Source organism: Heteronotia binoei, chromosome 11, assembly GCF_032191835.1.
Source record: "Heteronotia binoei isolate CCM8104 ecotype False Entrance Well chromosome 11, APGP_CSIRO_Hbin_v1, whole genome shotgun sequence".
NCBI lineage: Eukaryota > Metazoa > Chordata > Lepidosauria > Squamata > Gekkonidae > Heteronotia > Heteronotia binoei.
The window spans coordinates 84,155,622-84,167,787 of NC_083233.1; the positions used below are offsets into that span (position 1 = coordinate 84,155,622).

Here is a 12,166-nt window from a genome sequence, read left to right on the forward strand (position 1 = left end):
GGTTATAATGGAGAATTAATGTGGGGGTATCTGGGGCTCTGGAGTGGCTGCTTTTTGAGGTAGAGGCACCAAATTTTCAGCATAGCATCTGATGACTCTCCTCAGAATGTGCTCCAAGTTTCCAATAGATTGGACAAGGGGGTCCAATTCTATGAGCCCCCAAAAGAAGGTGCCCCTATCCATTATTTCTACTGTAGGGAAGGCATTTAAAAGGTGTGCGGTTCCTTTAAATGTGATGGCCAGAACTCCCTTTGGAGTTCAATTGTGCTTGTCACAACTTTGCTTATGGCTCCACCCTCAACGTCTCCTGGCTCCACCCCCAAAGTCTCCTGGTTCCACCCCCAAAGTCCCCAGATATTTCTTGAATTGGACTTGGCAAGCCTAATGGAACCTGGGGAGAGGAATAATTCCATAGAACCCACCCTCCTCCACGGCCATTTCCTGCAGGGGCACAGAGCTGCGTCTCCTGGAGTTCGGTTGTCATTCAGGAGGTCTTCCCCCCATCCCCCTGGCCAGAGAGCTGGCCCTTCACACCTTTCTCTCCGCAGGTCTTCCTGAAGGCCGGGCTGCTTGCCAGGCTGGAGAAGCAGCGGGAAAAGCTGGTGTCGCCCAACCTGACTCTCCTCCAAGCCGCCTGCAAGGGCTTCCTCTCACGGCAGCAATTCAAGAAGCTGAAGGTGACCAGCAGCTTTCCATGTCCGCCTTTGCTAGCACAGCACGATGGCATGGGCCATAGATCAGGAAGGTCCCCATTGAAGCCTCGCTGCTTCCCCTCCCTCCCTCCCGATATGCAGTGTGGGGGGTTAACAGCAGAGGCCTGCCTGACAGCGCTGTTGTGAACGTGACTGAGAAGGAAAAGGGTTTCAGACATTCAGATATTTTTTATTATCAGCATTATTCATCCTCGGGATGTTGACCCTGCATCCCGGGGCTTTGTAGACTTCGAGAGTTTACAGACTCCCTTTTTTAAAAGTCAGCCTTCAGCACTGCAAGCAAAATTCTGGCTGTTGTTCCTCTCACCAAGCCCCCCACCCACTCCCCACTGACACATGGGGTCTGCCTCAAGCAGTGTTCCCTCTAAGCCAAGTTATTGTGAGCTAGCTCACCGTTTTTTTTAGCCTCCGGCTGACACATTTTTGCCTTAGCTCACAAAAAATGGCCCCAGAGCAAACTAGTTTATGCTGTAGCTCACAACTTGAATGGCAGTAGCTCACAAAGTAGAATTTTTGCTCCCCAGACTCCACAGCTTAGAGCGAGCATTGGCCTTAAGCTGCAGCGTTGGGTAGCTGGAGCATTCCCTGCCCACAGCTGCTTGCTGTGCTGGGCCTCCTCCTGCAGCCACCTCCTGATGAATGCGTTGTGGCTGGCGAGTGAGCAGCCATGTTCCCACACCAGAACTAACTCGTCCTGCCTCCCTGGGAAGCTGGCAAGTGTGTAGGCCAGGCCAGGGTAGGGCCAGGTGCTCAGGACTGACCCCTGCGTGGATCGCTCCCTCCTTCCCTGCGGCCTCCTCAGCGGGGCTGCTGAGCAGAGGTCGTCTCCCCAGGGAAGCCAAAGCCCTCTCATCCTCCTTCCAGCTCCAGCGTCTGGCCATTCGCTGCATCCAGAAGAACGTGGCCGTGTTCCAAGCAGTGAAGGCCTGGCCCTGGTGGGAGCTGGTGTGCCGCGTTCGCCCGCTGCTGAGTGCCAGCCTGCAGGAAGGCCAGCTCCGAGCCAAGGAGGTAGGTGGTGGTGGGTGGCTGGGACACAGCGAGGCCAGCCTCTGAGGACCCTTCCCAGAGGGACAGGAAGCAGAATGATGCAGCCACCCAGGAAGAAGTGAGGGAGAGCGGCCTTCCCTTCAGACCCCCAGGTGTCGCCTGTTGAGCACCAGATCCATTTGTCAGATGGGAGGCTTGGGAGAAAACAGGCAGTTCTCTCGCCCAGCAGAAGGCTCTGTTCTCTGCCTCCAAGAGACGTAGCACGTGCAGAGTGCAAGAATCCAGGCAACAAAGGAATGGAGGCCCAAAATAAACAGAGGAAGGATAATCTTAGAAGGGTGGTGTGTGGCTGGGGAAGGGTCCAAGTCTTTATGCAGAAGGCTTCTGGGAGCTTGTTTTTTGGGGTTTTTTAAACTAGCTGGAGGGGTTTTTTTGAGCCTTTTTGGTTTTTATGGCTTTATCAGAGTGGTAAAGCTGCAGTACTGAAGTCTGAACTCTCTGCTCACGACCTGAGTCTGATCCCAGGGGAAGCTGGTTCAGGTAGCCGGCCCAAGGTTGACTCAGCCTTCCATCCTTCTGAGGTGGGTAAAATGAGTACCCAGCTTGCTGGGGGGAAAATGTAAAAGACTGGGGAAGGCAATGGCAAACCACCACATAAAAAGTCTGCCGTGAAAACGTTGTGAAAGCAACGTCACCCCAGAGTCGGAAATGACTGGTGCTTGCACAGGGGACCTTTCTTTTTCCTTATTTATGTAGAGGCCTGCTGCTTTGTACTCCTATCTAGGTAGAAATGGGTGATCAGACAATTTCAAGTAAACCAGCAGACACACCCTGATTTGTTCACCGTGACCGATTTCACACTAGGCTTGTTCTGGGCGGAAAACCCTTTTGCTCCCTGGGCTTCTCTCCGTTTCGCACGAGCTGCCCCGGAGCTGTGAGTTGGTGTACCGCTTTTCCTCTGTAAGTGAGATCCTCTTACAAGCTGTTTCTGTTTGCTGCGGAAAAGCAGCGCACCAACTTGCAGCTCTGGCAGCTTGTTCAAAAACTGAGAAAAGTGCCGGGAACAAAAGGGTTCTGCGCCTGGAACAGGCCCTCGTGCGAAATCGGTCAGTGTGTGTGTTGCATCATTGCTGCAGGGGACCTTGCATTCCATCAACAAACAAGGAACTCTCATCCATTAACAAGTTTACAAGTGAAAGCTGTGGCAGGAGGGGTGGGGTGGGAGGTATAGCCAGGGGTGACTTAGTCTTGAACCAGGGAAACCTGCACCGAGTGGGGAATTTCAGGGCTTGGGAGATGCTTCCCTGCTTCCTCTTCTCTTCTTCTAGGAAGAGCTTGCCCAGCTCAGGAGGAAGCTGCAAGCCTTGGATCTTTCACGCCAGGAGTTTCGGCAGAACACAGAAGTCCTGGAGACAAAGGTCAGAGTCGGCAGTGTCCTTTCCCATCCTTGGCCAAGGCAGGCAGCCCCTCTGAAGAAGGCCCTGCTCGTTCAGACGGGGCCTAATTTCGGGGGTGGGTGATGGACTCTGCTCTTTGTGTGGTGATTGTGGCACACCTCAGGGTGGCGAAGGATCTGCTGGGGCTGCTGGTGGGCAGAGGAGGCTGAGATTGATGCCTGAAGGCTTGATGACTGTTTAACGCAACTTCTTTCTTGAGTGCTGCTGGGTGGGCCGGGCTGCAGGTCAGTAGGTCTGAAGCCCTCATTCAACCCAGGGGCGTCTTGTAGAAAAATAGGTGGTGGAGCTCATTAGCATAACTCATTTGCATATGCTGCCCCTCACCAGCCAAAAGCAACCCGACGCAAGAAAGAGAGATCCAGCCAGCCCAAGCAGGCCTCCCTCCCCTGGGGCTCTCCTTGGCTGCTTCCCCCACAGCCAAAAGGTCAACAAGCCACCCTCCACCCCAAATCACATCAGAAAGGGTGGCGCGGGCTTCTCCAGGGTTTAATGAGGGCTGCTGGGGGCGTGGCAAAGCTCCTGGTGGCTGGCTGGCTGCCCGCTCTCCTAATCCAGGGATTGTTATGCAGCTGCACCTACTATTGAATGGACAAGGTAGGTGGGGAGAAAGAGAGGGAACCCTCAGAAAGGTTCAGGAGCTGGGCTCCTGTGAGCTCCTGCTGAATTCAAGGCCTGCATTCAACCCATCTCAGGAACCAGGTCAGCCTTCCCGATCTACTTGCCCCTTGCTGGGGACTGTCTGGCTTCTCTCCCACACATCCCATCCCAGGCTGGTTCACACAGTCCGCTTCTCCCTCTGTCCAAGATGTGGACCCCCCCAACCTGGAATGGGGCACCCACTCACCTGGGGGGTGTCCCCTGAGCATCCCTAAACTTAGCTGTTTCTGTGCTGGAAATGGCTTTGCCACGATGACTTAGCGGTACTCACAGGAGATCTCCAGGTCCCACCTGGTGAGTGGCAACTCTGCATAACAGTGGAAGTTGGCATCTTTCGAAGGTTCATGAGCTGCGCTGTGTGGTCAGACCACTGAACAGAATTCCGTTGAACTCCCTTCTTGGAGCTCGTCCTGCCGGCAGGCGTTCCTGGAGGTCTCTCAGTGTGGAGAAGAAGTGGGATTGGTGGGAGTTAATCTTCATTAGCCCAAAGTGTCGTGTAAGCACAGAGGCAGCATCCAGGCCAGGGACGCTCAGCGGGGAGACGGCAGAGGAGGGGGAGCCCTTTGGATCAGCCAGCCCCTGCCTCCCCCTCCTTGGCCCTCCTGCTGCTGAGCTGCCGGAACTGCCCAGCGGAGGAAGAAAGCAATTTTGGGATTGGCGTGTTGCCTTCTTTTGTTCCCATTTTGAGATTTCTCCGTGGGAGTTAAATGCCCTGTTTTCGAGCTGACGTGCTCTAGCCGCCTACAAGCGGGGCGGGGTGGGGGGGGGAGGGCTTCGCTTCCACCCTCTGGGCCAGATCTTCCTCTCTGGAACAGCGGAGCAATCCAGACTTTGCAGCAGCAGCCTGGGCTGCATTGCTCAGAGCTCTCTTCTGTCAGCCAGGCCGGCCAGGTGGAGAGGGGTCTGCTTGGGGAGAAGGGCTTGGACTGTCCCATCAGGCTGGCTGCCCTGTGCAGAGGAACATGGCACAGGCCTCATGACTCTCATGTCAGGAGCCTTGGGTTGTGTTGGCCTCTGTTGACGGAGGACAGTCATAATTACTCTCAGGAGCCTAGCCCCATGTCCTGAGGGATGCCCAGCAACAGAAGCTGCAGCAGTGATTCTGCCCATGTGCCACCCCCAGACGCAGACGGGGCAAAGGGAGAGAGCCAACCTTTAAAACCCTCTACAGCCAGGGGCCAGCATGCCTTCAAGACCACCTCTCCCTGCATGAGCCCCGGAGGTCTTTATGATCAGCGGCCCAACATCTTCTGGTGATACCCGGCCCCAGAGACATCCGTCTGGCTTTGATGAGGGCCAGGGCCTTTTCAGCGCTGGCCCCTGCCTGGTGGAATGAGCTCCCCCTGGAGATCTGCTCCAGTTCTGTAAAACAGAGCTCTTTCACCAGGCTTTTAGTAGAGACAGAGGGCATGGTTTGTTACCGGCCTCCCCCCTTCATTCCATCCCAGGGCTACAAGGCCTGCTGGACCTGAACATTCTGTGGGGCAGAACCTGCCGTTTTAGTCTCTATCGTCACGCTGTAGTTTTAGATTTTATATGTTTTAAATTGGGTTTTTATTGTGGTTTTCTTACTGTTTGTTTTTATGATGTAATCCGCCCTGAGCCTGTTCTGTGGGAAGGGCAGGCTACAGACTGAATAATAAATACAATAAAATAAAAGAGGCCTTCTGCTTGGCCACTGGCCCATCCCAAGGCCTGAGCAGCTCAGCTTCTTACCCTGCTTCTGAGTGGGTCAGACACAGGCTGCCCCATTGCCTCCCTGTCTGCCTCCTGCTGTGTCTGACAGCTACGCTTGGAGCCAGACCTCTGCTACTTAATCCTGAGGCACTCCAGGAGAGGCAGAGATGTAGAGCCAGGGATCTTGTGTGTGTGTGTGGCAGGTGTCAGCTGCATCTCACAGGGGCCTCCCTCCCAGCAGTCTGTTTGCCTGCAGGCTTCTCTCTTCCCCCCATTGCCTTGGTGTCCCCTCCTCCTCCTGCCCAAGGGAATGCAGGAAAGACTCTGGCTGCGCAGGGGGGCCGTGGACTGGTGTTCTACGAGGGAGGGAGGGAGGGCCAGCGGGGATGTTGCTCACTCTGTCCCTGAATGATGAGTGAACACGGAGGAGGAGGCGGCCACGGACTCGTGGTGCACCAGGCTTCCGCAGTCCTGCCAGTTGCAGTGCCACCCTCTGAGCAGCTCCAGGGAGGTGCGGCAGAAAGCAGGCCAACCCATCTCTCCTCTGGCAAGTTGTTGCAGTGGCACAGAGAGGGTGGCCCCTGGGCCTGGGTGCCAGAGGCTGTGGCTCAAGCACCACGTCTTTGGGCCAAACAACAAGAGACAGTGGGCAAGGATCTGTCTTGTGGCCACCAGCGCCATTTTAAAAGCATTTGCAGTTCTTTCAAAATTGCTCTTAGGCCCAATTCCTATGGGGAAAGTGGTACAGTGTCTCCAGCAGCTCTTGCCCCCCCCCCACCTATTCAGGTGCAAACTTTAAATGACACATGGTATGTGGGGGGGACACAAGAGCTCTTGGGGCCATTGCACTGGCTGCTCTTTCTTGATCAGTTTTTAAAGAGTTACAGATGCTTTTAAGATGGGGTGGGTGGCCACAGGATGGAGCCACGCCTGCTGCCCCTTGTCTATGGACCTTACAGGCCTCGCCTTCCCCCCCCCCCCCCCCAGGGCAAGTTCTGGCTTCTGAGGCATTTGAGAGGTGGGCCCAGAGTCGGCAGTCCCTGGCAAGGTGGCTTCATGAGCTGTGAGCATCTTCCCAGCAGGAGCGCAAGCAAGGCGCACAGATTGGAACTTGGCCACTGGGGCATGTGCATCACCCTGCCAAGGGGCAGCAGCTTGTCCCTCATCTGGGTTTTTTTTGGGGGGGGTGGGGGGTGGGTTTCTGATCAAGTTTGGGATGGTGGCAAAACCCTGCTTGAGGCTTGGCTGGAGGATGCAGGAGGCTGAGTCAGGCTGGGCTGAATGTTTGGGGAGGGCATTTTTTGCTGCTGCTCTGAAGGAGGGGCACGATGCCCGACAAACCAAAGAGGCCAGATCCCTCCCCCCCCCCCCCCGCAAAGGGAACAGGGCCTGGCCCATTGGAAGGAGGTGAATGTTTTTGCCCTGTGCACGCCCCCCCCCCCCAAAAGTAGCTCTGTTTTGCTGGGAACTGGATGCATCCGGAAGTGCATGACCCCCTTTTGGCTCCTCTGGGTGGCTGAGCTGCGCCCCTCCCTCCCTCCCACCAGGCAAATGTGGGCTCTTTTGTGCTCCATCAGACAGACCCAGAGGCAGGCAGCCGCTTCTTCTTCCTTCCCCTGCTCCCTGAGCAGCCGTGAGGGGGGGGGGGCTCCCCTCTTTCCTGCCTCGAGTGCAAACTCTGGCACCAGGGAGACATGAGACGCACACTCACGCACGCACTCATTCGTGTGGAAAACTCCACTGCAGTTCCTTGGCAAGCAGCGCCAAAGCTTCTTTTCAGCAATTAATTAATTAACAGTTCATTATGCCCTGAGCACCCCCGAGACTGTCACATTGTTTCAGGCTTCCAGGAAACTAGAGGAAAGGATTTGCCTGAGCGGAGAGGTTTGCAGCCAAGAGCGGGGAGGGGCCAGAAGCTCCTCAGCGGCTCCTTCCGGAAGCCAAGCAGCTTCCTTTCCTCTGGAATCCATGGGTCAGAGGTCAGCCAGGGGTGCTGCTAGACGCTCCAGACATGCAGCTTTGCATGAGACAGTGCAAACCGGGAACTACTTGTGCAAGCACCATCTAGTGATCTTGCCAGATCTCAGGAAAGCAGGGCTCCTTCCCATCACCCACACCAGAGCCAAGGAGAGAGCCAAGGAGACCATTCAGGGCTGTGAGCATTTGGGCTCTGGGATGCTTCTGGTTGGCGTCCTCCAGAGAAGCAGCCAGAGGTCTTTTGGTCCCCAAACACATTCCACATTTCAGCTCCTCCGTCACTCACTGGGGTATCAGGCCTGCCTCTCTGGAGCACTTGGGAAGAACCGGCTGCAAACCCACCCCCACCCCCCACCTCTTGGTCTCTTTCTCCAGATTGTGGACCTCACCACGGAGCTCGCAGATGAGCGCTTGAAAGGGGACGTGGCCTGCCAGGCGCTGGAGGCGGAGCGTGCGGAGAGGCTGCGAGGGGCACGGGAGATCAGAGAGCTGCAGGTATGGGGGGGGGGAGGGTTGGACACGTTCGCATCAAGGTAAAGCCCCTCTTCCACAGTCCCCACGGGGGCTGCTGCTCCGTGGAAGAGGAGTTCCGCCTGCGGCATTTGCATTGGTGGCGAATGAGCTGCGTGTCTGCTCCATGCTCTTCTTCCTGCACGGCACCTTTGGAATCAGGCCACTGTTCTGCTTATTTTGTTGCTTTCCTCTTGCCGCTTGGCTGCACTCGAGCCCTTGGGTGGCTTACAATGGAACACAGAATGACAGTAATACAAATTCATTATTAAATAGAACCTCCGGAAAGAAAATCCAGCAATACCACCCTTTGCTCCTCTTTAATTTCCATTGTCAGTCCTCAGCGACTCAGAAGTCAAGGGGAAGTGGGCTAAAGGCCTGCCTGAAGAAGGCCTTTCTTGGCATGCTCTTCCAAGAGAAGCTGCAGATGGGGAGGGGAAGAGGGAGGGAAGGAGGGAAGGCCACAACCACTTCACACCACCGGCTCTGCTTCAGATGAAGAACTCCACCGGTCTCAACCCATGGAGGTTCCTGTGGGAAGAAACTGGAACTTCTTGCAGTCACCAAAACTGCATTCTGTGCATGGGGGCGGGGCGGTTATGGCTGGTGGGGAGGGGGGCAGGAAAAGGCAGGGGGGTGCTGTGAAAAGCTCTACTTCACCCAAAGAAGAGGTTGCAAAGACTGAGAAACCAGAGTAGACTCTGCAGCTTAGGAACATGAGAGCATAAGCGAAGCCATGCTGGATCAGGCCACTGCACCCATGTAAGGGTGCATGATGGACAGTTCTTGACACATGCCAGCTTGCATGCATTGGCAGCCCTGTCAGGCCTCCTGCCACATGCACCTGTGCATTTTGGAGAAATGTTGTGCCATTTTGACCCTTGTAGACTGATGTTGGGGGATGGACTCTGCCTTCTGCCTCAAGGTCCCTCAAGGCCAGTATTACTTGCTCTGACTGGCAGCAGCTCTTTCTCCAGAGTCTCAGCCAGAGAAGGGTCTTTCCCATCACTCACCGCCTGGTCCTTTTTAACTGGAGATCCTGGGGGCTGAACTTGGGATCTTCTGCATGGCCCCTCCCAGACCACGCCTGCTGGCCTGAGCTCCATGGGGGAGGGGAGAGAGAGGCTTGCATGCCTCCGCTGTTGCTTGAGGGTGAAAAAGTTCCCACCCCGTTTCTCTGTTTCAGAGCAAATATGACCAGCTGCAGAAGAAACTGGAGTCTGCAGAAAAGCGGCTGGAGGAGATGCAGCAGGAGTTGCAGATCCACGACCTTGAAGCCCGGAGCTCTGGGAAAGGTGCGCAGAAGTCCTCCTGCTGGGGTGTGGGTGTGGCCTGTGCTGCCTGCTCATCCTCTGGCACCCAGCCTTTCTCAGCGGTTGCTGCTGCTGTGGCTTCCACAGGGCAGATTTTCCCCAGATGCCCCATCATTTCCTCTTCCTTGTCCCAGACCCCTGGCAGTGGTCACTCCTGCCCCATGCCACCAGGGCTTTTCCTCCACATGCAGCCGATTGGGTGGCCCTGGGCCAGCTCCAGTTCTCTCGGAGCTGTTCTCTCAAGAGCAGTTCTCTCAAGAGCTCTCTCAGCCCCACTTACCTCACAGGGGAGAGGAGGGAACGGAGATTGTAAGCTGTCCTGAGACTCTGAGTGAAGGGTGGGGTATAAATCCAATCTCTTAATTCTTCTGCTTCAAATAACCGACATAGAACAGGTATTTTCTCTGCAAATTGTATGAGTGAGTGAGAGAGAAAGAGAGAGAGAGAGAGTGTGTGTGTGTGTGTGTGAGTGAGAGAGTGTGTGTGTGTGTGAGAGAGAGAGAGTGTGTGTGAAAGAGAGAGTGAGAGAGTGTGTGTGTGAGAGAGAGAGAGAACCTGCCCCTTTCCTTCTTTCTGACTCCTGAGCCGCCTTTCTCTCTCCGGGGTCTGCTGCCCTCCTTCCAGCCCATTCCTTCTTCTGTCACTCTGTATTGCTCCATCTAACAACTTCAGGGAATGACATCCATCTTCCTTCCTCACTCGGAGAGGACTGGGAGGGTGTCAGTTTGTGTAAAGCCTTTGTCGCCCCTGGGGATTTGCGCTCTAGATATGTCAGGAGGACTTTGTAGCAGTGGCTGTCCCTCCCGTGAATCGCAGAGGGCCTGTGAGTGTAGAACAGCGAAGGTCACTGGGAAGGTGGCGAGAGAGGAGCCCGAGAGGAGCCCAGCGGCCTCCCTCCTTCCAGGGGGCCGTGAAGATCACTGACAGGCAAAAGGCCTGGCGTGCCCCCACTCTCTGGCTGCGGCCGACCTTTGAGATTCTTGAGATCTGCATTTTCAGCCCATGCTTTCTTCCTGCACAGCTGCATCTGCCCATTGGAAGCAGCCTCCTTCAGTCATGTGGCTGGAGGAGGGCTTCTGTATGGCCCGTGGCCTGTTTGAAATTGGGGCGGAACACTTTTCTTTCCTTAATTTATTTATTTGCATTCATGCCCAGTGTGCCTTTCTCCCAGGGACTCACGATGGATTACACCGAGTGAGTCAATGCAGTCGACAGGATGGGACATTTGGTCAATGATGCCCCAGGATTGTAGATGTCTGGAAACAAGCAGAAACCTAAGAGGAAGAGCTGAAGTGCAGCATAAGCCCAAACATGACACATTTAAGCAGTGCAGAAATCACATTACAACATCCTACTTATCCTAAGCTCGACACAGCAGCAGAGACCACAGGCCCTAATCAGTTATTTAAGTACATTTGTAAGCCATTTTGAAGAGAGAAACTCTGTTATTTGTGCAAAAAAACCTTGGTTTTGGATCGTTCCACTTTGCACAGAAGAAGATGAAGAGAAGATATTGGATTTATATCCTGCCCTATACTCTGAGACTCAGAGCGGTCACAATCTCCTTTACCTTTCCCCCCACCCCACAACAGACACCCTGTGAGGTAGTGGGGCTGAGAGAGTTCTGACAGAAGCTGCCCTTTCAAGGACAACTCTACAAGAGCTCTGGCTGACCCAAGGCCATTTCAGCAGGTGCAAGTGGAAGAATGGAGAATCAAACCTCGGTCCCAGAAGAGTCCACACACAACCACTACACCAAACTGGCTCTCAAGATCCACCCTATGAGGTGGGTGGGGCTGAGAGGGCTCTCACAGCAGATGCCCTTTCAAGGACAATCTCTGCCAGAGCTCTGGCTGACCCAAGGCCATTCCAGCAGCTGCAAGTAGAGAAGTGGGGAATCAAAGCCAGTTCTCCCAGATAAGAGAGCAACATCCAACAACGTGCCTTTGGAGAGGGTGCTGTGCTCCAGGATGGATCCCTTCCAGGCTCACAGATACCCCTCTGCTCCCACCTGTGCCCCTCTTTCTGGCAGAGGGCGAGTGGCAGATGCGCCTGGACTGCGCTCAAACCGAGATCGGGTTCTCTCGCAGAGGGTCTCGCAGCTAGAGGAGAGGCTGGAGTCGGAGCGGAACGCCAAGCAAGAGCTGGAGGAGAAGGTGGGCCACGGAGGCTGGGTGGAGGCTTCTGGAGCCGGGGCCCCTTGTAGAGCCCGGAGGCCAAGGCACTGTCTGCCCTCCACAGAGGCATCTTTGGGGCACTCGTGCAGGGGGTGGGACTGGGGGGCTTCCACTGAGGGGGGGGCTGTGGCTCTCCTTACACCTGCTCAAAAGTAAGCCTTCCATTTAAATTCAGGGCAGCAGCTCCTCGTGAATTCGTCCAGCCGAAACTCCGAGTTTGCTTTTTTGGGGAAAAGCCTCCACGAAGGGTGCAGGATAACAAATCCAGTCACTCTGAGCAAAGCAGGGCAGGAGCAACCGGCTAAATGCACAGTACATTAAAGCGCAATGAAGCTTTGGCTATTCCAGGGCAGCAGGCGAGGGCAGGCAGCACATTAGCATGTCTGTGAATTATAGGCTTCATTAATTCGATGCTCTGCTTTTTTCAGTCGGCTTTGCTCTTTTGAATCCCCTTCTCTGCCGAGGTTTGAGGGTGCAGGACGTGGTGACAAGCGCTGCCCTGAACAGCCTAGGGGGAGAGGTGTGGGGTGGGCCTCTGGTTTGTAACTGGGCAAGCTCCTGCCAGCTGCGTGCAGGTGCCCTCTTTAGTCTGGATGCCCGGATGGGCTCCTTGCTCCATGCAGAAACGGGTTAGGTGTATTAGTGGCTTAATGTGAGAGATGATGAACTGCAGTCAGTTAATGTGAGAGATGATGGAA

The 12,166-nt window shown here is 55.1% G+C and overlaps 1 protein-coding gene across 1 annotated transcript in view; it reads left to right on the forward strand.

The window, feature by feature from the left end:
* MYO18B (myosin XVIIIB) overlaps positions 1-12,166 on the forward strand; it is a 156,822-nt gene that overhangs the window by 73,734 nt on the left and 70,922 nt on the right. The window contains 7 exon segments of the mRNA XM_060249021.1: positions 549-677; positions 1,578-1,721; positions 3,029-3,118; positions 7,844-7,963; positions 9,165-9,273; positions 11,324-11,377; positions 11,380-11,447. Of these exon segments, the coding sequence (XP_060105004.1) occupies positions 549-677; positions 1,578-1,721; positions 3,029-3,118; positions 7,844-7,963; positions 9,165-9,273; positions 11,324-11,377; positions 11,380-11,447 (714 nt within the window).